At 44.1% G+C, this 25,449-nt stretch overlaps 1 protein-coding gene across 1 annotated transcript in view; it reads right to left on the bottom strand.

The window, feature by feature from the left end:
- The window catches only part of LOC115540248 (nucleosome-remodeling factor subunit BPTF), a 138,922-nt gene that overhangs the window by 94,187 nt on the left and 19,286 nt on the right, over positions 1-25,449 (bottom strand). Inside the window, 2 exon segments of the mRNA XM_030351391.1 lie at positions 35-241; positions 529-744. Of these exon segments, the coding sequence (XP_030207251.1) occupies positions 35-241; positions 529-744 (423 nt within the window).

Raw genomic sequence — 25,449 nt, 5'->3', positions numbered from 1 at the left:
AAGCAAAGGCTTTCCTGTGAAGTGTCCGAAATACCTTGGCCTTGTTCAGTGACCTGCATAGTGGAAGCTCCCTCTCCCCGACACTCTCCAGTGGAGGCAGGGGCCTTAGGTGGCCCAAAGGCCAGGCATGAGCTCTCAGCACTGGGAACAGCTGGTACTGGAGCGCCTGTGGAGGGATTGGGTTCCTCTGTGATGCTACTGCTGCTGGAGAAGCTGCTGCCTTCTTGACCCGTACCTGTGGCTACCGGTAGACAGCAAGGACAATCAGGTCGTTGAACGTCAAAAGTCAACCAATGGGCACAAGATAAACAAGCCCCTTAGCTCAGTGCTTTGTTCTTCTGCCTTTGCAGTTATCCACTCAGTATGTGGAGAAAACTGCTCATTGTTTAGTTCAATTGGAAAAAAAGGAGCTGATTGCTGGTACATAATGTGACGCGTCTAATTTTGAAAGAAAAAACGTTTATTATTAAAATGATTTTGGTTGAATTATTTTAGAATGAATAATGTAACTCATCAACAAACCGTTACCTGTAGCTGTGATTTCCTCATCCTCAGCCTCCTTCTCCTCTTTGGCCTCCTGCTTAAGTTGACTTTTAACCTCTTCCTCCTGTGACCCGTCCCCCTTGGCCTGCTCCTCCTCCTCCTCTTGTGCCAAACGCACCTTCTGGACCTCCAAGGCCGCTCGCCGCTTCACCTCCTCCAGCTCTTCCTCCTGCTTCGCTCGTAGACGATCCACTATTTCATCTGTTGAGGGGCGGGACAGGAAACAGAATCAGAGACGATAGGCATTTTTACACTGCCAAGCCGTTTCGGCGCTGCTTGGCATGCCTGTTAATTTCACAGTCTTGCCTGTGTGAATCCGAGGGGTTAAAACCCACGTTCGTCACTAGCTTTCCTGGTTCACTGGAGAAGGCGGGGCTACGCACGGAGTCTAGACCCCTCGTATTTTGCATACACCTGAATGTTTAAATTTTTTTATGAATGAAGACACCCAAGATACAAGGTCGTTTATTGTCATGTACACAATGGAAACAGTTTGCACTGGGCAATGAAATTCTTAATTCGCAAGTTCCCTTCACACAATATGCTTAAAATAAAGTAGATAAATAAAAAAAATCTGTACTAAGAGCAGAATTTAGTTAAACAAAAACAGTCAAATATAAGGTGCTGTTTGGCATGGGCAATGTTCGCATACAGCAGAAGGCCCTGAAAGACATTGAAATATAGAAGTTTGAATATATACATTGGATATTGAATATTATTAGTAGATAAGTAAATCGTGCAAATGAAGCTCGAAGTTGAAAATAAATTGAATATATTGCAAATACTGAGTGTCATCAGGGTTTGAGAGTCATTCAGCAGCCTGATGGCCTGTGGATAAAAACTGTTTTTAAGTCTGGTTGTTCTAGCTTTCATGCTCCTGTAGCGTCTGCCAGATGGTAGCAGTGTGAACACTGTGTGCTGGGGGTGTGTAGTGTCCTTGGTGATGTTGTGTGCCCTCTTTGTAACCCGGGTGTTTTAAATGTCTTGAAGTGATGGGAAGGCTGCTCCACAGATGTATTGTGCAGTTTTAATCACACGTTGAAGAGCCTTCCTTTCCTGTACCATGGAGTTGCTCAGGAGGCTCTCCACTCTACATCTGTAGAAGTTGCTGAGGAGTTTAGATGACAGTCCAAATTTCCTCAGCTTTCTTAAGAAGTACAGCTGCTGCTGAGACTTCTTGGCAATGTGCTGGGTGTTGTCTGTGAGGAAATCCAGCATCTAGCTGCAGAGGGAAGGCGTCAGTCGGAGGATGAGAAGCTTCTCAGCCAGTCTGGTTGTGAGGACCGTGTTGAATGCTGAGCTGTAGTGGATAAACAGCATTCGCACATACGTGTCCTTGTTCTCCAGATGTGTGAGAGCTGTGTGGATGGCGGTGTTTACTGCGTCGTCAGTGGACCTGTTCCGACGGTACGCAAACTGTGGGGGGTCCAGGGTGTCCGGTATGGACTTTTTAATGTGGGACATGATTATCCTCTCAAAACACTTCAAGTGCGATGGGACGGTAGTCATTCAGGCAGGTTATGGTGTTGTTCTTAGGGAGGGGCACAATGGTGGTGGTCTTGAAGCAGGTGGGCGCAGAAGATTGTGAGAGGGACAGATTGTAAATATCTGTTGGCACCTCAGCCAGCTCCGCTGAATAGACCCTCAGTGCACGGCCCGGGATGTTGTCAGGGCCTGCTGCTTTCCGGGGGTTCGTACTCCTCAGCGCCCTGCACACCTCAGCTGATGTCACCGTGAGTGAAGAGCTCTGTGCTGCCTCTGTTGGTAGAACCCCTCTGTTGGTGTTGAGGTCGTCGAAGCGAGCGCAGAACTCATTCAGCTCATCTGGCAGTGTGCTTTGGCTGGTTGTCACACCCCCTGCTCCGCTGCTGGTAGTCTGTGATGTGTTGCAGGCCCTGCCACATGCGCCGTGGATCCGCGGTGGTGTAGTATCACTCCAGCTACACTCTATACCGTCTCTCGGCTTCTCTGATGGATCTACGTAGGTCATATCTGGCCTTTTTGTAGCCTTCAGCGTCACCAGAGGCAAATGCAATGGGGCGGGCACGCAGCATAAGGAGCGGGTTCTTGCATGCGTTCTAAAAACGCATGCAAGAATGAGTTCAAGTCTGAGTGGGGGCTACAAACACGATTAACTATTAACGTTCCTCTGCGTTTTTCCTGTGGATCGTTTCATCTTTCAACGTCTTTGTTGAAAGATGTTATGAAAACTTTCAAAAACTTCACTTGTGTAAAGCAATGTGTCTTGCTTTCCAGATGCACTTTGTAAATTGCTTGTGGGGATTTTGGCTCGTTGAGGATCCATCGATGCACCCTTGAAAAATCTCGGAATTTTCAAAAATAAAGGACGCGAAAAGGGCACGAATTTCCAAGTGTTCTCAACATTGGAACAATGCTTATCGGCGTTCTATGACATAGCGTCCTTAAATGGGCAGCCGTTGAGCATGCTTCCTTCACTTTGGGAAACAGCCAATGATTGAACTAGCTCCTAGACCATGGTTTCACAACGGGGGCCCTGGGGGGCGTTCGCACAACCTAGGGGGGGCGCTTGGAACACGTTTTATTTTTGGTGTAAAAATAGGCTACCTGAAATAAATAGCCATTTTTCATTTATTGGTTTCCAACCCCTCTACCATCTCAGCTACTTTTTAATGTCTGTGCTCAGTGTAACAGTGGTCATACAGCGCGGTTCGGTCCTACACACGCCCGTTAGATCAGCTGTCATCATAATCTCTATAGCTGATCAACATAACGCAAGTTTGCGGGTTAACAGTACAAATAACCAACACAATCAAACATGGCCGATAGCAAGAAAACCGTAAAACTTCAATAGCCCAGGCTTTTATTCGTTTCAATCACTGAACTTTCGAACAAAACTCTTGCTCAGCAAAAATGGGAAACACTAACATTTATTCAGTAGGGCCGAGATCGTTTATTGGCCTGTGGCATGTGCCACCGCGACCACTGACATACCATGGCATATGCCGTTCTGAAACGGTAACTGCCGTTCTGAAACGGTAACTACCGTTCTGAAACGGTAACTGCCGTCGCGACCACTGACATACCATGGCATATGCCGTTCTGGAACGGTAACTCCCGTTCTGAAACGGTAACTGCCGTCGCGACCACTGACATACCATATGCCGTTCTGTAACGGTAACTGCCGTCCTGAAACGGTAACTACCGTTCTGAAACGGCAACTACCGTTCTGAAACGGCAACTGCCGTTCTGAAACGGTAACTGCCGTTCTGAAACGGTAACTGCCGTCGCGACCACTGACATACCATGGCATATGCCGTTCTGGAACGGTAACTGCCGTTCTGAAATGGTAACAATGGTATGTGACACCAGCATAACTCCTCTGTATAATTTCAAGACAGGTATTGCCGTAAATTTGAAGCTATATATATTTGGTCTTTATTGACACTATATCACAACATAACGCCGTAAATAAAGGCAAGGCAAGGCAACTTTAATCATATAGCACTTTTCATACACAAGGCGGACTCAAAGTGCTTCACATATAAACATTGTCATACAATAAAATAAAATAATAGATAAGTAAAAGAAAACATATGCAAAGAAATGGGTAAATAAAGGGATTTACACGTTTCTCTCGTCCGTGCTGTTAGGATATTTCCGATCGGTTTGTTGTTGTCTTTTGTAATGACAGATGCTTTTGAAAACCGCCGGACTTGCTCCGGTGACGGTTGTTAGCCTAGCCACCTAAACAGGTCTGTTTAGGTGTCTATAGAGCTATAGTCTATTGCTGTGTTCCAATATCCATACTATCCGCAGTCATTAGTTTGAGTACGTAGTTCGTTGCAATTAAGATCAGGGCGAAAGGAAGTGTAGTGAAAGGACCCCGATGGTATACTCAAAACGGTCAAACCGCAGAGTTTGGATTGATGTACACTTTTCGTGCTCTACGGCAGCCATCTCAGCTACGTAGCAGAAGAGGCGGAGCCAGGCTGAGCCAACGTCGGCGCATTTTCTTTAATAGGTCCATGCATTTTCCACATATCCTGCATTAATGGAGTCATTTTGTAGTTTTAATAGCTTTATAACTACTATGTGTAAAGAGTTCACCGTTCAAAACGAGATGTTTATTGCGGTTGCGATCGTAGTTTCCGGTTAGTGCACCAGAGCCAGGTCCCTATATCTACCATGGGGTGGCACTGTAGGCTATGGCTAGACAGTCATCCATTTTTCCACTTGTGTTTTATCAAGATGTTCTAGTAGCGTAGCCTATAATATAGCCTACTGTATGACTGCTTCAGCTCATAACTATTCAATAGGCCAAATATTAAATTTTGCATTTGTTCTTATTGGTGTTTAACCAAATAATTTAAGTAGGCCTACAGGTTCCCATCATTTAACTCTGATCCAGTGTCATAAACCTTTCTATATCGACATGATCCAGTGGTATCATGGCATACAGGCCAAACGTTTTTCCGCTGGCAAGCCAATTATGTTAATCTGAAGTTCCATTTCCTACTGAAACCACCGTTTTTCCGCTGGCATGCCACTCATCTAAAATGGTATTACCAGGTTTTACTGGCACTGTCACGCCAAATTTGTACCGGGTGCCAAATTTGTACCGGGCACGTCATCCATAGGTAATCCATTCCAAACCTGCCTGGCAACAGATGATCACGTCGTCCCTTGCCTGGCAACGGACGATCGCGTCGAATGACGTGAAAGGTTCACGAACATTCGCGAACCTTCAAGCTGGTTCATTCGCGCAATCCGTTATCTGTATTGTGCTATTTCGTCCTTGACCTGCTTTAAACACTCAGTTTACTTGCTAAATTTGATTAAACAATTAAATACAACACAAATATAAAGTAAAAACAAGTGTTGTTTCTTTCTGTTCAATAGATAGTACTTTATCAATCCCCTGTAGGAGATATGTGTTAATGTTTGTCCCTATAAAACAATGTTGTTTTTTACAAAACATGACGGTACCTAAGTAGGTCAAACCGTCCAATCTGAAGGCTCTACTTAACCACTCCCCCTACACACTTCCACCAATGCAAAGCGAACAGAAATGAGTAGGGGAGGGCGTAGCCAAACTAGTTTGTGAACAACCACGAGAAACACAGCGCAAATTCAATGTGAACATGTATGAGGCTTAAATAAAATCCCGGACGATTTTGAAATTCCGCCACACTATGTGTCTCAAAAAGAGGGCATGTCCGGGCAAAAGAGGACGTCTGGTTACCCTACGTACGGGAAACCCATTTGATTCCTACCTGTTCCACTGTTAAATAGAGGCCCAAATTGGTTGGGCGCTATCCTGGTAATTTCTCTGCGTGAGAAATACGAAGTGTGGCGTGTGAGCGTGTGCTTGGGTTGAATTGCGTGCGTCTCACGCCGAATGCGTGAGATTTGAGAGCCCTGTCTATAGACACCTAAACAGACCTCTTTAGGTGGCTAGGCTAACTACCGTCACCGGAGCAAGTCCGGCTGTTTTCAAAAGCATCTGTTATTACAAAAGACAACAAAACGATCGGAAATATCCTAACAGCACGGACGAGAGAAACGTGTAAATCCCTTTATTTACCCATTTCTTTGCATATGTTTTCTTTTACTTATATTATTTTATTTTATTGTATGACAATGTTTATATGTGAAGCACTTTGAGTCTGCCTTGTGTATGAAAAGTGCTATATAAATAAAGTTGCCTTGCCTTGCCTTTATTTACGGCGTTATGTTGTGATATAGTGTCAATAAAGACCAAATATATATAGATTCAAATTCACGGCGATACCCGTCTTGAAATTATACGGAGGAGTTATGCTGGTGTCACATACCATTGTTGGGAACGGCAGTTACTGTTCCAGAATGGCATATGCCTTTCCTGAATGGCATATGCCGTTCCACCTGAACGGCAGTTACCGTTTCAGAACGGCAGTTACCGTTCCAGAACGGCAGTTACCGTTCCAGAACGGCAGTTACCGTTCCAGAACGGCATATGCCATGGTATTTCAGTGGTCGCGAGGGCAGTTACCGTTTCAGAACGGTAGTTGCCCTTTCAGAACGGTAGTTACCGTTTCAGAACGGCATATGCCATATACGTCAGTGGTCGCGACGGCAGTTACCGTTTCAGAACGGCAGTTACCGTTCCAGAACGGCATATGCCATGGTATGTCAGTAGTCGCGGTGGCACATGCCACAGGCCATTAAACGATCTCGGCGTCTCTCCATTTATTATTTAAACCAGTATGAATATTCCTACCATACGTAGGCCTATACACATTACCAGGCTATCGAATAACGCCCACACACACACACGCACACACGGTGGCGGAGTGGTTTTCGGGAGAGTCCCCGGTGGGCCGTTGACATTTCGGGGATGTCGAGCTGATTACTGCGGGATAACAATATTGCGTTTATAAAAGTTCCTTGCAGCAACTTCCAGCAGCCTAAGCATTGCGCCTGCAACCTCTCACTCACTCAAGAGGGGGCGGTGTCAGCAGACTATTATTTAGACAAATTATTAGCAAATTTCAATCTGACAATTTTACCGGAGAGTTAGAAAGGGCGTATCGCGCTTCTGCCTTCTCACACTGCGAGACAGGTTCGTGGCTTTGAGTGTCGCAATTTTGGTTTCGATACGCGTATCATTACAGCCCTAATCTATCCATCCATCCATCCATCCATCTATCTGAGCAGTGGGCGGCAGGTGTTTTTTAAAGTGAGGGAGGAAGGACTGCGTGCTCGGTTGTAACACTTCGACTAATCTTTTAGCCCAATTATTACGATAGAAACACGAGTTTCTTAATTTGAGAACCAAGCACATTGATTGTGTTCGTTTGAGACCACTTAATAATAATACACATAACGAGGATATAGCTCAGGGAATTACATTAACCCATATATTTTCAAACTGTTCATATTTCCATATACATTCACCAAACAACCCTCAAATAAACCCACAGTCCAGATTCCCCAAAAGTCTTTTCCGCCGATGTGATCTGATAACCGCGTTAATAAGCGGCCTCCATTTGCGTGCCCCTTGCGCACACTCGCGCGTTCTCCCTCTAGTTCAAAGCAAACAAAAAAGAATATCCAAACGAAATCCCCGATGTCCCCGAACAAAACTCCGCCAGCAACTGTCTCTTACGTCCGGGGAAAAAATAGGCAAAGAAAAACAAGATGACCCAGGTCGTAACGAAAACCTCCAGCAAAAAATATAAATCGCTCTTACCGACGTATCCAAGAGTCGGCAAGAGTTGTCGACTTTGTCCAGTGGTTCTTACAGCTTTTCCACTATTAAGCTTTCTCAGTTGGACTGGTGTTTGTTAGAGGTCCCTCTCAGACTCCCTCCATTCATTCATTCATTACCCCCCTCCATTCATTCATTTCCTTGCATTTAAAACCTCTCGAACCTCATCCCGTCAGCTGACAGGCACGTCAGCTGATTTGCGGAACACCGATCCCCCGGTCAGAAAACAATAACAGTCATAAATATAAAATAAATACATAGAAATATAAGGCCACAGGTACATATTAAGGTAGGAACATTACTTTAGGATCACCACATTATACCTGTGAATTCTTTACATATTGAAACCAGGTAATATTTTTACAGTGTATCCTAAAATATTAAATATGTGGCCTAGTGTCACATAGACCCCCCCTCCAGCCGGAGGCTACTCAGGTAAGACACCAAAATATTTTTTCAAATTTACCACATTTACTGTATCCTCTTTTTGTGGGTTGTTCCACCCTACCCTGTAGTTTACAGGCCCCAATTTTTTTGTAATTTTAGCTGGCCCTTCCCACCTAGGCGCTAGCTTAGCAGAGAATTTATCACTGGCCCTAGAGAGAGGATGGGACCTGACCCAGACTAGGTCACCCTGCTGAAAGTGCGCATCTTTTCTGCGGGCATTATAATACCTAGCTTGTCTAAGTTGGCGCACCCCCACTCTCCGTTGGACCTCCTCTAGCATTTTCTGTTGTCTCTCCACCAGGTTGTAGGCCTCTCGCTGTGCAGGTGATGGTGACTTGTAGATGAGCCGTTCCAGTGGGCCTTTGAGGTTCCTGCCCAAAGCCAGCTCAGCAGGGGTTTGTCCAGTGCTCTCCTGTTGTGCTGTGTTGAGGGCGAAACGGAACTCTGACAGCCAATGGTCCCAGGTGTTGTGGTGTTTGCCGACATATGATGCAATCATGGCTTTAATGGTCCGGTTGAATCGTTCTGTCAGATTGGTTTGTGGATGATAACTGGTTGTGAGTTTCTGAACAACCCCCCATGTGTTGCAGAGGTTAGTGAGAAGTTTTGAAGTAAACTGTGGACCTCGGTCCGAAACCATGTATTGCGGCACCCCCCACCTGGTGAAGATTTCCTCTCTGAGGATTTTGACCAGATGGGGTGTCTTGCTGTCCCTCAAGGGAAACATTTCCACCCATTTAGAGCAATAGTCGACCACCACCAGGAGGTAACAGTTGGCTTTCTTACTTCTAGGTAATGGCCCCATGAGGTCAACACCCAGCATCACTCCCGGTTTTTCAACTACTGTGCTCTGCAGTAGTCCTGATGGTTTGGCGTTATCCGCTTTGTACTGCTGACAGGGTATACAGGACTTGACATGTGCCCACACATCTTTGCGGACATTCGGCCACCAGGCTACTCCCAACACCTTTAATAGAGTCTTCAGCTGACCCAGGTGACCACCAAGGGGATTATCATGAAAGTACCTCAGAAATTCGGACACCAGGGATTGTGGAACGACCATCTGGTACTTCTGTCCCTGGTCCCGTACAGGAACTCTTCTGTACAACACCCCTTGTTGGACCACAAAGCCAATGCGAGTTAAAGGCACATCTGTCTGGGCACTGTCCTGCTTCAGCTCACACACCCGTTGGTCCTTCTCTTGTTCCTCTGCTATCTCTGCCAGGGTAGTAGGCAACACAGAGTGCATTTTGGTGGAGACAGCCCAGCACGGTGATGGGTGAATTGAGGTTCGTGAGCCCGGGACAACGCATCTGGTGCTGAATTGAGACAGCCCTTTCGGTAATGTACCTTGAAATGGAACTGCTGTAATCGTAGGGTCCACCGGGTCAGACGGGAGCTAGTCTTTGGGCAATTGAACGCCCACGACAGTGCAGCATGATCAGTGTAGACGGAGAACTCCACTCCTTCTAAGTAGTGCCTCCACTTTTCAACCGCCCATACCACTGCCAGGCACTCCTTTTCCGAAGTGGAATAATTGCACTCTGGACCTCGGAGTCCCCTGGAGGCATAGGCTATCACCTGCTCCCCTTCTGGTGTGTTCTGGGACAAGATGGCGCCAAGGCCCACGTCACTAGCATCTGTTAGCACCTGGAATGGTAAGGATAGATCAGGCTGTGCCAGCACTGGTGGATTCTGCAAGGCCTCCTTTAAGGCATCCAGACTGGCCTGGCATTCACTGGTCCATAGCCACTCCACTCCTTTCCTCTTGAGATGGTTAAGCGGGGCTGCAAGGTCGGCAAACCGGGGAATGAATTTATGATACCAGCCAGCCAGTCCAAGAAAGCGCTGCAGAGCCTTTAAGTCCTTGGGAGTAGGGAAGTCAGCCACAGCCTGTGTTTTAGCTGGGTCCACCTCCACCCCTCTGTCTGAGACAATGTGGCCAAGAAACTTAAGTTCCTGTTTGAAAAAGTGGCACTTCTTCATGTTAAGGCTGAGGTTTGCTTCTTGCAGCCTTTGGAAGACTGCAGCCAGATCCTGTATGTGGTTGTGGCGGGAATGAGAGTACACAATGATGTCGTCTATGTACACAAAACACATCTTTCCTCTCAAATTCCCTAGGACCCGCTCCATTAGCCTTTGAAAGCTCGCAGCAGCATTTCGGAGACCGAACGGCATGGATTTGAACTGGAACAGCCCTAGTGATGTTATAAATGCAGTCTTAGGCTTGCTTTCTTTTGTCATTGCCATCTGCCAATATCCCGATTGCAAATCCAATGAACTGAACCAAGAGGCTCCCTCCAATGATTCAAGAATGTCGTGTATGATGGGCATTGGATATGCATCAGGCAAGGTCTTGGCATTCACTCTCCTGTAGTCTACGCAAAACCTATAGGATCCATCAGGTTTGTTGACGAGAACCACAGGTGAGGACCAGGCAGATTGTGATGGTTCGATGATGTTCTCAGCCAGCATTTTCTCCACATGTTCTTCTACTATTCTCTTCTTCAGAGGAGATACCCGATATGCCTTGCTCCGGACAGGAACTTCATCTTGCAGGAAGATGGCATGCTTCTCCACCTCAGTTTTTCCCAGCTTCCCAGAGGTAACCGTCGGCCAGTTCTCCATAAGTTGCTGAAGCCCTTCAGGCCAGTCAGAATCATGCCTGGGAGATGGGGTTTCTGTTGTAGAGGAGACCCAACACTTATGGTAAGTACCCGGTGGCAGGGCATAGTAGAGGTGTACCCCCTCTAGAGAGCTAAGACTGTTGTTGTTCCACCCAGTAGTGGTGAGAGGTTGTCGTTTAAAGATATGATAGGTGTAGCCTCTATCTGTCTTTAGTCCATAACTGTTCTTAGCCAGATGAATGAGAACACCGGTAGTAGCTAGGAAGTCTAGGCCTAGAATCACAGGGAAAGCAAGGTGACGGTCATCCATCACGTGTACTTCAGCAGGCCATTGTTTGCCATGCCAATCGAGGCAAATCGTTTTCTTCCCCAGGGCTTGGTGTGTGGTCCCGTCTGCCATGACGAACCTCTGTCTCTCTGCTGGTAGGAAGTTTTCATCTGCTGCTGTCACCTGTCGCCATAGACTCTGCTTCATCAATGTGAAAGTGCTGCCTGTGTCTACTACCGCGTCTCCCTGCATGCCTCTGATGGTAATGGGAACTAACAGTAGACCCTGTTGATCTTTATCTCTGTGTGTTTGATGTTGAACTACCGTTAATTCAGCTGCTCCATGCTTGCTCCTTTTATCTGATGGTTTTTTTTCTTGTCTATCTGAACTAGCATGCACCTTCTGCCAGTACTCCTTGGCTCCAGAGCAGTCCTTCTCCACCATAGAGCCCACCTTCACCAGTTGTGCCACGGTTGTCACCGTCCCACGGAGGCACCCCGCTATTTTAGGATTGCTATTATTCAAGATACGCCTTACAATCTCTTCTTCAGGCATGTCCTGCTTCCATTTCAGACATAAATCCTGGTAGTCATAGGCGAAATCTCGGAGGCACTGGTCTGGCTTCTGAACGGTGGTTCTCAACTTCTCCACTTCACTCAAGTAATCTGTGGATAGGAAAGCTGCTAGAAAGGCTTCTCTGAATGAGATCCAATCATGTACCTGACTCTTGGTAGCTTTCCACCAACTGAGTGCTGAGCCCTTTAAAACTGAGGATAGCGCACCCATTAGCTCATGAGAAGTAATGGGTCTCATTTCTAGAAAGTTTTCACACCGTTCGATAAACCGCAAGACATCAGAGGATTCACTGCTAGGGCCGAATGTGGGCAATTCCAGGTTCACAGGGGGCTTGTGGTACATTGGAGAGGCAACAGACTTCATACGGCCAGGAGGTGTTGCAACATACTGACCAGCTTGGGTAACCAGTGGGCTAGCTTGGGTAACCATTGGGCTAGCTTGGGTAGCTATTGGGCTTACATTAGTGGAGACTGCTATAGTTCTCAGTGGTACGGGAGTGCTAGTGGGCCTTAGCCTGTGCACTTGTTTTCTCCATTGTTCATCTCTTTGAAGAAGGCAATTGTACACTGTCCTCTCCAACTTTCCTACACCATCACACGAGAACTTTTCTAGTTGAGTCAGGTTTTCTTCCACCCACCCTCTAAAACTCAACTCCCTATTTACAGCACTTGTTACAGACTCCCTAAATTCAGCTTTTAACTGTTCCACTTGGTTTTGTAGGCTATTGATGTTATTTGCCAATTCCTCACTCTCTGTCTGTGTTTCCTGTGTAACCGTTTCTTCCCAAACAGCCCCCCTGTTATCCTCACCATTATTATCATTACCATCACCATCATCATCATTTTCAACATCATTTTCATTACCAACAACATCATTTTCGTCATTATCAACATCCTCCAAACCCATTCTAACCCTACCCACAGTATTTGGAACATTACCAGGAGTGCGTGGAACATCATTAGGGCTATGACCAATATGGTGTGTAGTGCTAAGTGTACTAGTGTCATTGTCACTAATATACAATGAGCTCAGTAAATAAGATATATCTGAAGTAGATCTTCTCGTAACAAAAGGTCCTGCAGTAAAATCGGGATCACCAAATACAGGCCTTAGATTAGGCAAAGAGGTCCTTCCCTCTCTATGAGCCATATTACTAAATGTATCTCAATATTTTTTCACAAACAACAACCAAAGTACCTCTGGCCCCCGTACTGGCCACCATATGTAACACTTCGACTAATCTTTTAGCCCAATTATTACGATAGAAACACGAGTTTCTTAATTTGAGAACCAAGCACATTGATTGTGTTCGTTTGAGACCACTTAATAATAATACACATAACGAGGATATAGCTCAGGGAATTACATTAACCCATATATTTTCAAACTGTTCATATTTCCATATACATTCACCAAACAACCCTCAAATAAACCCACAGTCCAGATTCCCCAAAAGTCTTTTCCGCCGATGTGATCTGATAACCGCGTTAATAAGCGGCCTCCATTTGCGTGCCCCTTGCGCACACTCGCGCGTTCTCCCTCTAGTTCAGAGCAAACAAAAAAGAATATCCAAACGAAATCCCCGATGTCCCCGAACAAAACTCCGCCAGCAACTGTCTCTTACGTCCGGGGAAAAAATAGGCAAAGAAAAACAAGATGACCCAGGTCGTAACGAAAACCTCCAGCAAAAAATATAAATCGCTCTTACCGACGTATCCAAAGAGTCGGCAAGAGTTGTCGACTTTGTCCAGTGGTTCTTACAGCTTTTCCACTATTAAGCTTTCTCAGTTGGACTGGTGTTTGTTAGAGGTCCCTCTCAGACTCCCTCCATTCATTCATTACCCCCCTCCATTCATTCATTTCCTTGTATTTAAAACCTCTCGAACCTCATCCCGTCAGCTGACAGGCACGTCAGCTGATTTGCGGAACACCGATCCCCCGGTCAGAAAACAATAACAGTCATAAATATAAAATAAATACATAGAAATATAAGGCCACAGGTACATATTAAGGTAGGAACATTACTTTAGGATCACCACATTATACCTGTGAATTCTTTACATATTGAAACCAGGTAATATTTTTACAGTGTATCCTAAAATATTAAATATGTGGCCTAGTGTCACACGGTTGCCATTGGCCTGCTTGCACTTTTAGTGGCATAGGTATGTGAGACTCAAGTCGTTTCAGGTTGTTTTGGGGAACTACAAAATAGCAGGGAGGGATAATTATGTGAATTGATACAAATACACCAATGGCATAATTGTACTTTGAAAGCTGGTGGGCAGCATGTCTTGGACTACAAGGGCTGGAGGAAAAGATGCAAAGCCAATTAGGGCGCACTCACAATAGGCCATCTCTACCGTGGTCAAGTCCGTTTCACACCTGTACCTTCCTCAAGTACGATGGCTGCCCCCCCGCTGTGCGCTTTCCTGTGCTCACACTAGGCAATCCCAACTGGGCCCAAGTACGGTTGCCTCTTGTAGATACGTCATCACGTCGTAACACGTCACCACCAAGCGTACACTCCAAGGTAAATTGCCTGCTTGAGCTAGAAACCCGATTTACCCTCCCGGACACTGCACACATTGGTGGTTTATTGGGTTTTATTCTGTTGTAAATGCGACGGCTCCGCGATTGCAGGGAGGGGGGGGGATCTGATAGTGGTGTTGCTGCGCTGTCTCCACAGAGGCAACGCAGCGATATGATCATGAGCAGTTAACTTCTAACTTGAGAGAGTGAAATAAGCGAGCTGCTGATCATGTGAGAAGGTCATATTACACAAAGACGTTGAAAGATGGTGCGATCTACGAGAGAGTCGCAGAAGAACTGTCCTTACGAGGCTTTTGTCGGGATAAAAAACAAGTGGTCAGCAAAATAAAGAATATGTTGGCGATTTGCACTTGTAAATAGTTAGTCGCGTTTGTAGCCTACACTCAGACGTGAACTTATTCTTGCATGCGGGTGTCTTCATTCATAAAAAAATGAGTGCTGTCAAGTGATTCAAATATTTAATCGAGATTAATGTCATAGTTAATTCGCGATTAATCGCACGTTTTTTCCTATTCTAAATATCCCTGGATTTCATGCTAGCCCTTTAGTGAGATCAGAGTGTTGAGAAGGACAGTAAGAAGAGAGACCCGCAGTGAATTCAACCCGGTCCACTTGACATCGGGTAGCACGACAGTTAACCCTTTTTAACCCGCTCCGTATCCTTGCTTGCCCCAAAGGTTTGTGCGGCATGCTTGTTGTTTTGTTGTTGTAGTTTTTCTAAAGTGACTAGTTGTTGCAAGACAGCAGGTGAGCGTTAATCACGCGATAAAAAAAAAATTAACGCCGTTAAGATTGGTTTGCGTTAACGCCGTTAACACGTTAAACTGACAGTACTAAAAAGAATAATAACATTTGCAAGTGTGCAAATTATTCTAAAAGAGGTCTAGACTCCTTGCACAGCCCTGCCTTCTCCAGTGAACCATGAAAGCCCGCGCTGTGACGAACGGGGTATTTTCTATCAAAAACTCAACTTCACTATCGCACCAACGTGAACCTCTTGCCGTCATGTTTATTGATTAATGGGAAAGAAGGGTCGCATGGACTATACGTCATCCAGTTCAGGTTGCGTAGCCGTGAGTGTGTTGACTCATAAGCAACTGTACCATGGCCTGAGCACACCTCTCCCAAGTGTGCTCAGGCCACGGAATTGAAGTGGACTTGAGTACGGTTGGCATGCTCACACTAGCCAAACGATCTAGACTTGAGCACGGTACAGTTGTGAAACGGACTTGGGCACGGTACCGATTAGGGATGCACCGTATATTCGTCCACCGAAAATGTTCGGCCGAAAATGGCCCAAAACATAATTTTCGGTATCGGTCAGCTGTTTCAGTATATTCTGTTTCGGCACAGAATTTTCATTTCGGTGGATCCCTAGTACAGATAGCCTAGAGTAGGGACCGACCGATTATTGGCACCGATATTTTGACGGATATCGACAGCCTTTTTTTTTTTTGATCCGACGGCCGATAAGAGATCAATTTAAAACTGGGTTATTTTGGCTCTGATGCAGCCGCGCCTCTGTCTGCTGTCACTACGCTGTCTCCAGCATTGTCCAACCCACAGCACCATCTGAATGGTTACACGCTGTGGTTACACGCAGAGCCACGACGGACAAAAAAAAGCTAAAAAAAAGTGTTTTGGCTATTATTTTTAGTCAAAAAGTGAAAACTGCATGGTATAAACACCAAAACTGAAATAGTAAAAATACTATGAATAATCATGTACAAATAAACAAAAATAAGAAAAATTACAATAACAATGTGAAAATAAAAATAACTATTTACATGATTCCCTCCCTCCCCCTCCTTTCTTCTCCGGGCGTTTAGGCATCTTTCAAAATGTTCATAAATCCAAACTCACAAAAGTAAATAAAAATAAAACCACACAGGAGCGCGCAAATCAACCACATGCTTCACACTCGGGGGAAGAGCCTGCTAGTTTACGCACACCCCTTGCGCATTTGTTTTCTCAACCACACGTGAGATGGCGTTTGAAATGCTGGATATCGTCAGAAAGGTATTTTTATAGGCTATTAGGCTATCTAAGGCAGTGATTTTGAACTAGTGTGCCGAGAGATCGTCAGGTGTGCCGTGGGAAATTTTCTAATATCACCTAATTAACCATTATCGGGTGTCTGTGCTGTAATAAAGTGTTGCAGATAATGTACCGTAATTTTCGGACTATAAGCCGCGCCTTTTTTCCCATTTTTCGATTCTGCGGCTTATACAACGGTGCGGATTATCTATGGATTTTTACAGCTAACGGCTACTCGGAAAATTAGTATTCGAAGCTTAAATCAGTATTCGGAGCTTCATTGTTTTTTTTCCACATACGTGACGCTACAAGAGCGAGGGAGGCAAACTATGAGCGTCAGCGACACCAAGCAGAGAAGCAAGAGAGGTGGAGGAAGAATAGATATCTTGTTTCCCTTTACTTTATAACACAACATTAGCGGGATCTCGGGAGGAAAAGTAATACTTGACGAAATGCTAACCTTAGTTGTTTGTTTACGTTCGCTGTACAGCACCGCGCCAATCAACTGTGACTGGCTTGCTGCAGAGCGTGAGCGTCTTGGGAATACCCGGTCAATATAATGGATATAATATGGACACATAAGGCAATCAATATTCTTTATTTGTTATGGATTTATTGTACAAATTCCCTGAAAAGATGCACGTTCCAGGATGAATTGAAAAGCTCCCGTAAGGACTGAGATGGCAGAGGACAGCTGATTTGGAACGGAACAACAGCTGTTCGCTTTCACGGGGAAAAACTATAGAACTTCAACCTACTTAGGCCTACTAATTAACTAATATAACAGATTTTGACAGATAGTCAAAATCGGTTCAAGGGAGTATATAGGGATTATTAATGTTGTTTTTGATGGTGTTTTTTTCTGGAACGAGTATTCGAATATTCTCTCGGAAAAAGAAGCCTGGCAAAAATGGCAGAAAAAGGGCATTCGGGCCAGCCCTAATGGTAATTAAACATTAAAACAGAGAGAGACCGAGACCTGTTGAGGAAGAGCTTCGTGTGCGTCTTTCTGCCATTCCTGCCAGGATATCCATTTTGTGTTCATCGAAACAGACCCAGGTTTCACACTAAGTGAGTATAAAAACAATTAGAAACTATATTATTAACTATATGTGTTGGAGCTATGCAGTTCTTAGATTTAATTGTAAAACATTTATTTAGTTTGTTTGCTTAAGATAAAATAATATGACTTTTGTGTTTGCATTATAAATTAGTTAATTTGAGTTTGTTTATGCTTTTGTTTTGAAGTTATTACTAGCCTATATATAGAGGGGGCGGGCATAGGTAAGACAGGCACTGGGAAGGGTCATGGTTTTTTACCAGCTGTACGAGAGAGACAAAGGAGTGAGGCTGCTGGTTCACGCTGTTGCACATTTGTTTTGTTTGCTTGGAAGATCAGAAAGTAAACCTGCAAAAATCTAAATTCACGACTGGACAGTTGACTATTTCCCCTGCACTGCGTAAGATTCATCCCCCCTGGTGCCTCAGTGGCTATTTTGATTACGTAGCTTTGTTTGATTTCTTATTTTCAAGTTATTGTTTTATTGAGGACAAACCGCCACTACAATATGTATTATATGTACTGTGTTAGGGTGCGTCCCATTTCTACCCCTTACCCCTCCCCCTTACCCCTCCCCCTTGGTTTGAAGGGGTAAGGGTGTCCCAATTCTCATTTTGGTTAAGGGGTAGGCGAAGACAAAAGGCTACGTAGCCCTTGAAACGAAGCGAAAACGTAGCTTGAAACGAAGCTATCCAAGGACCACACTTCAAAGGGAGGGCTTCGAGGAAAATCCGGCCGAAAATGCATTTCTACTAGTTGTTATCATTCGGACTCATGATGTAAAGTTGACTGTATATTCAGCTCGAAGTCATACACGGACAATGCGATCTCTGAGCTCGATATAAAACATGACATAACGGTAAATAACCGTTGAACTATACAAGATTTTAGCGCTCTCTAGTGGCCAACCGAAATCGCCAAATAAACAAACAGCAGCGATGGTTCAAGCGAAGGACACGCACAAATGTAAGTATTTTCAGCACTTTAATTACGGCAGACTGGTGTAATAATACTATTTTCGAGCGGTTTTTAATTGTGAAGTTAGTTTTGAATCACTAGTCAAGTTTGTTTTGATTCACTAGTCAAGTTTGTTTTGAATCACTAGAAGCCGATGCTAATGTGTTCCGCTATCGCTATTTGTTGAGATAGATATCCGATAACCCTTGACATGACATGTTAAGGTTTCAAGTAACATTTGTGTGCAGTGGATATGCTTACTACTACTATTCCTTGGTTGATTATACCGGCGCACTGCTTTGATATCGGTAAAGCTGCCACCTAGGCTACGTCGCTCGCCTGTCAAACTGAAGATTTCCTTTCCACCTTTACCTCAGGGACACCACAGGAGACCAGACGGCTCATTAATTTCAGGGGGACCAGGGACAATGAGTTCCTAAAATCGGAAATGATCGCCAGAAAACAGTGGGAGTGAGTCTTGCGTGTGTTTTCTACTTTGGTATTTCTGTGTTGAGCTCAATAGCCCACTGAATGTCTGTGTCATTATACTAATTGCCTAATGAATGTATCAACCAAACGAGACCATTGTTTTTGTTGTAATTTAGTATTTTGGTGTGTGTGTGTGTGTGTGTGTGTGTGTGTGTGTGTGTGTGTGTGTGTGTGTGTGTGTGTGTGTGTGTGTGTGTGTGTGTGTGTGTGTGTAGCCGAGCTAAATTCAATTCGATTTTGTTTTATTTTTTATCATTGTTCATACCTTTTTTTATGTGAACTCCACCAAATATTGGTTCCTAAGTAAGTTGGTTTCGTTGTTCCCTATGGCATGGCTTTTGTTTCCCTGGGGAGTGGTTTGGGGTTGCACCTGTGTGTACCTGTGTGTACCTGTGTGTATGTGCAATGACAACAAATAAAATCCTATCCTATCCTATGGAAATGTTTTGATATGTTGAGGGGAGTGTCTTATGTCTGCATTTATTTCAAAGATATGCACAGAAAAGCAGACGGACGGAGTTACAATGGAGATCCAGCGAGTTTTTTGCTTGATCTGAAACATGCCTACTCGTGGCTTCTGTTGACATAGCAGTCAGCGACGATGAAGCCACGTAATGGAGGGGCGTCCCATTTCCTAGGGGAACGTTTTACCCCTCTGTATTGAGGGGCAAGGGGAAGGGGTAAGGGGGAGGGGGGAGGGGAAGGGGTAAGGGCTAGAAATGGGATTGGGCCTTAGAGTGTCATTTTGAGTCATTTTGGTTGGTGGTGTGCCCCAGGATTTTGTAAACGTAAACAGTGTGCCACGGCTCAAAATCACTGATCTAAGGCCTGTCCCTGACCCTTGCTGTCTGCTGGTGTAGCTGTCAATCAAAGTATACATGCCGTTTTGATAGTGATCGCCTCATTGGCTTGTAAGGCTTGTAAACAAGGAAGTATTGGTCTTACAGACATGTGTGAGGGCTCTATGTCACCCTGAGACCCTGGCGAACACAGTGGGTTCCATGAATCAGACGACAATAGTGGAATTCAAACCCTAAATCGCAGTTTCCTACAAAAAAACATTGCAGCGTTTCGGTTTTCTATTTTTCGGCTGCTTTGTATAAGATGGCTTGTGCACACAATGTAATTAGACTAAAATAATATTGATATTCGATTTCTGTGGACTCTTATGAACATTTCAAGACCCAACATGAAGTATCAACTCATTGCTATGGATATCCACAACGACGATAAAGTAAGAATGGACTAAGGGATGAGGAGGGTGAGAGGAGTGTATTTTGACCTAAGACACTAGGATATATTTGATCTATATTCGCAAAACATATTTATTCCACCGAATGGTTTACATTGGGTGACATTCCTGAGATTCTAAGCTTTCAAACGGTGTATGACATGACCATATCACTCAACTGAATGATGCCGAAAATTGACCCAGCATGTTGGGGGGGAAGGGGTGGTGTAACTAATACTTGATTTGACGATTAGGTGGTATTCTTCAAAATGTTGACGCCAATATTTTCCCTTTTTCTGTAAATTAATATCGGCTCCAAATATCGGTTATCGGCCCCCTTGACTACTAATAAGCTGTATCGGCCCTGAAAAAAACATATTGGTCTATCTCTAGCCTAGAGTGAGTGCGCCCTTAGTCAAATCAGGCCTACTCTTGATTTGTAAAACTAAATAAAAAAATCTGGGCCTAGCATTGGGCCTCAATGACTGAAGCTATTGGTTGTAATTTGGCTATGTTTATTTTCAACTACAATTGTTAAGAAAAATAAAGACACAAGACCAAAGGTGATGCCATTTAAAATGCATCATGCTCTGAATCATGGTCAGAGTAACAAACAATTAAAAGAACAAGAACATTATTTCACAACTATTTGCATGGGCTGTAAGTAGAGATGTCCGATATTATCGGCCCACCGATATTATCGGCCCGATATTAGCATAAAAATGTAATATCGGTATCGGATTTTTTTTGAAAAAAAATAAATAAAAATAAACATGGCACTTTTCCCTTAAATTAAGTTGAAGTATTTTTCTTATTTTGCACAGACAATGTTAACATTTGGAAAGCCTTGTTGCATTCAAGAATGCATCCAGTGGGGCATCACAATAACATTAAGCATGTTGTGTTAATTCCACAACAGGAGATATGTAATGTTACCTAAATTAGGTTTGAGGAAAAATAACCCAAATATCGACATCAGTATCGGCTGATATCGGAATCGAAAATTTAGAGTTGGACAATATCGCATATCGGATATCGGCAAAAAAGCCAATATCGGACATCCCTAGCTGTAAGCCTAACATTGTTTGAGGCAAATGTGGATGTTAATGGATGTTTTAGAATGTTGGTCATGGTTTTAAGCCAATTAAGATTGCAGGACTTCATTTAGATCAAATCAATCCTCGTGGAGCTCCACAGCTTGGCTGCGGGCAGCCCGGCCCCAGACTTTGGTGCTACGGCCCTGGATATCATCATGAGCAAAATTAACTGGAGAGAAAGTGAAATCCACCAGCTGCTGATTATGTAGGAGAAGGTGATGCAGTCGCATTAAACAAAGACGTTGAAAGACAGTGTGATCTACGAGAGAGACGCAAAGGAACTATCCTTACAAGGTTTTTGTGGTGGTCAGCAAAATAAAGAATATGGCGTTTTTGCACTATATTCATAAAAAAATAAAAACATTCCGGAGTAGGCCAGAGCAAATTATTCTAAAGAGGTCTAGACTAGAGATGCGCGGTTGGCGGTCATACCTGCGGACACGTGGATAACCCACGTGTTGGGTGGATCGCGTAAAAAAAAGTAATAGCCTACTTGGAGGAATTGTGGGGGGGGTCGCGATTTAAATTAAATAAATATTAAGTAGGTTAACATTGACTTGACAAGTTTGACATATTTTTCTATAATCTCCCTGCGTCTGAAATGGGCGAACATCTCCGTTCAGTGCTCTGGTTTACCATAAGCATTCCACTGTGCGATTATACTGCTGTGTATGCCTTCACACACATTGTTGAAATATGCTGGATGCTTTATTCTTTCTATGTGGCTTTTACTTAATGATCGGGCTAAAATAAGACCACATTGGCTATATAATCGCTGACAAAAGGGGACATTTCATAGTGGTTGGACATGTTAGCGTCCCGACAGGCTTTTATCGGGAAGCGGAACACGCAACTCAATGATCGGGCGGGTGCGGGTATCAATTGTTGAAAAAAACATTGCTTCGGGTGGATATTCATATTAGGCAGCGGGTACGGATGACATAACGGCTCATCCGCGCATCTCTAGTCTAGACTCCGTGCGCAGCCCCGACTTCTCCAGTGACCCAAGAAAGCCTGTGCAGTGACGAACGGGGGATTTTACCCTCTCGGTTTTACACAGGAACCTTGAGATAAGACGATGAAATCGCCGGGTGTGCCAAGCTGCGACCGAACCGGCTTTGCAGTGTAAAAAGGCCGTCACCATTGTTGCCAGCAGTCTCTGCGTCTCACTGAACAACACAAACGCGCCTGCCAATTGACCGAAACTCAGTAAGTCTTTTCCACCGACCGCGAACCCCTTCGGGTTCGCAGAAAGTGTTGAAAACTTAAACAGAAAAATGAAGTCAGTGCCCACAAAATTCTCTGCATCCTGAGGTCGACCCGAGAGAGAATATTGATCCTCCCGATGACCCCGGGGTAGGGCTGTGCAATTAATCGAATTTTGATCGTGATTTCGATTCTTGGGTCAAATGATCTCCAAATTATTAAAATCGAGTTGGAACGATTCTTTTGGAATTTTCCGTTGTCCATGAGGTTTTGTGAAAGACGCACATGCGCAATTCAGTCCCTCCCCCAGAGCATTCAACGCGGCCCCGCGAGCTGTGTGTGGTCACCTTATTCGGAAAACATTGCACACGAGGTGCAATGTTATATCTGCATCCCGTGGAAACACGACAAACTTGTTTAATCACCTAAGGCCCCGTCCACACTAACCCGGGTAAATCTACGAACGCATACATATATTTACATGTTCAGCCCTTCCATCCACACTAAAACGGAGAATTCCGACACAGAAAATAATGCTTTTGAAAACAATTGCTGAGGTGGAGAAATGTGAAAACGCTGGGTTTGTGTTGAAGTGTGGACAGGGTCGACGGAAGCTTTCACAAATGATGACGTTCGGTTGCCATGATACTGTGCCATGGCGCTGCCACAAGCTTGCACTCGAGACGGAGACGCTCATTAAAAAAATGGCAGGTGAAATGCAAATGTCTCTGTACAATGTACTAATTCATCTCCAGATACAACTCGACATATATATATTTTTTAGTTTAGTTTAGTTTATTCATGCTAAGGTGCCGGACAATACAAGAGCACAAACATAATACATACATCCAACACGCATTAACAACAACAGAGATGGCAGCATGAAAAGGCGATCCCTAAGAAGCAAGAAATGCTTGTAGCGGGGACCTGTGACCAATCAATTGAGCAGTTCCAGACCTTCGGTACAAATGAAATGAAGTACGACGGTCTTGTAGGACCAGGCTAGGAGGAACGTCCTCCCTGAAGTAATTTTCAATGGTGCTAAAATCCCTTTACCGAGGGAAACAAACATTAAATATAATAAAATCCCTTTACCGAGGGAAACAAACATTAAATATAAAAATTAACTAGAACTGCAAGCAGTTATGCAGGGGTCCAAGAAATGTGCATTTCGCCGGCACAACGCGAAGCATGTGTTCAAAACAAATGGGCACGGCGTGTGCCAAAAGTTACAGCTGACTCCAGTGAATCTGTGGATATAAAGGTTTTGACTGTGGGAGGTTCGGTGTGGGAGTTATAGCCCAAAACGCGTTTTCAGAACATTCCATTGGCAAATTAGGAGACATACAATGTCGTAGTTTTTTGGCGCCGCCTTGTGGCGAAACTTTCCGAAGACAATTTTCCTTTTCCAAATAACTCCCGCCCACATTAATAATTCTTGGCCATATTTTCTATATAGACTCGGGATCGCCCCTTGATGGTTTCCCTCGAGTTTGAAGAACATTCCTTTGGCCAATTAGAAGATATACAATTTCCTCGTTTATTGCGCTCCCTAATGGCGAAATATTCCGATTTTTTTATTGAACGCCATTAAGGGTAGCACCGACATGTGTCTAAAATCTGGACTTGATCCGATGTCTAAATTTGGTATTTTTTTAATTATTTGCGTTTCGACGTAAAACGTAGCTAATAAACAAATATTCAAAACGCTACCGTTTCGTCATCGATGGTCGGATCAAAAAAGTGTTCAAGGATTTCTTTTTGTGTGTGTCTGAAGATGTTGTGCAAAGTTTTGTGTCAATTGGTCAAGGAATGTGGGAGGAGTTGGGAAAAGGCAGTTTTGCGGTTTTCGCGATTTTGCGAAAAATATTCATGGACGCAAATGGGCGTGGCCTAGGCCAAAAGATGCAGCAGACTCCAGTGAATATGTGGGTACAAGTTTTTGTCTGTGGGAGGTTCGGTGTGGGAGTTATAGCCCCAAACGCGTATTCCTTGGTATAGCGCCACCTAGGGACCGGCTTGTCTGGATTTTGTTATCTGAGTAGCGGTGCCGATTCTGGATCTAGCCATGCAATTGGCGCGTGTTCACCATTTACGGTTTGGGCTGTGGTTCCACTTTCACGTGGAGGTAGAATAATAATCCTTACAAAAACAATAGGGATCCAACCTGTTGGCTTGGACCCCTAATAATCCTTACAAAAACAATAGGGATCCAACCTGTTGGCTTGGACCCCTGATAAAAAAAATCCTTACAAAAACAATAGGGATCCAACCTGTTGGCTTGGACCCCTAACAACCTGTTGGCTTGGACCCCTAATAAAAAACACTACAAAAACAATAGGGATCCAACCTGTTGGCTTGGACCCCTAATAATCCTTACAAAAACAATAGGGATCCAACCAGTAGGCTTGGACCCCTAAAAAGGCATTAAAGTAGCACATAACTTTTTTTGTGAGTTACTCAGGTGAGTATTCGGGAGATGGTGTTTGGCACGCACCCAAAACACAGCCCCACAGGTAACATCTGATCTTATGAAACTTACCCAGTTTCAAAAAGGAGATTCCATTTTCAATACGCATCTTCTTAAGCACAGAAGTGTTTTTTGCTCCACGTTTTAAATAAAACTACAGCAGCTTGACCACGGAGCGTTTGAATATCTCACAGTAAGGAATATTGCAATCAGCTGATTTTGCGGAGTTCTCTATCCGGTGCACAGTGCAGACAGCGCACATTTTAGTGCGCTTATCATTCATTTTCAAAAAATCTCTTGGAATCTCACGATTTGACGATTTTCAAAAATATATACATTTGAGTTTGCTAGTCAGAGTTTGCTTATTACTTCCTACTTTTGTGATGATCATTAAAGACATCAAAAGATGAATCAACTTATCTAATATTTTATTAGCGAGAAAGCGTTTGTCACAAATATGACTTTCTATGAACAATGCAATAATATATGCAGCTTGCATTACAACACAATATGGAAATCGTGGAAAAAAAAAAAAGATTTTCATTTTTAAGTGCCTTCTGTGTCCGCCTCAGAAGCATACAATTTCCTCATTCAAGAATTCGCCATTGAATCTAAAGAAACACATAGAGGCAAGTAATTTTCAGTTTGACTGTGAAA

The sequence above is a fragment of the Gadus morhua genome, chromosome 3, assembly GCF_902167405.1.
Source record: "Gadus morhua chromosome 3, gadMor3.0, whole genome shotgun sequence".
Taxonomy (NCBI): Eukaryota; Metazoa; Chordata; class Actinopteri; order Gadiformes; family Gadidae; genus Gadus; species Gadus morhua.
Note: the sequence above shows the minus strand (reverse complement) of the source record. Positions and strands in the feature narration are given on the sequence as shown.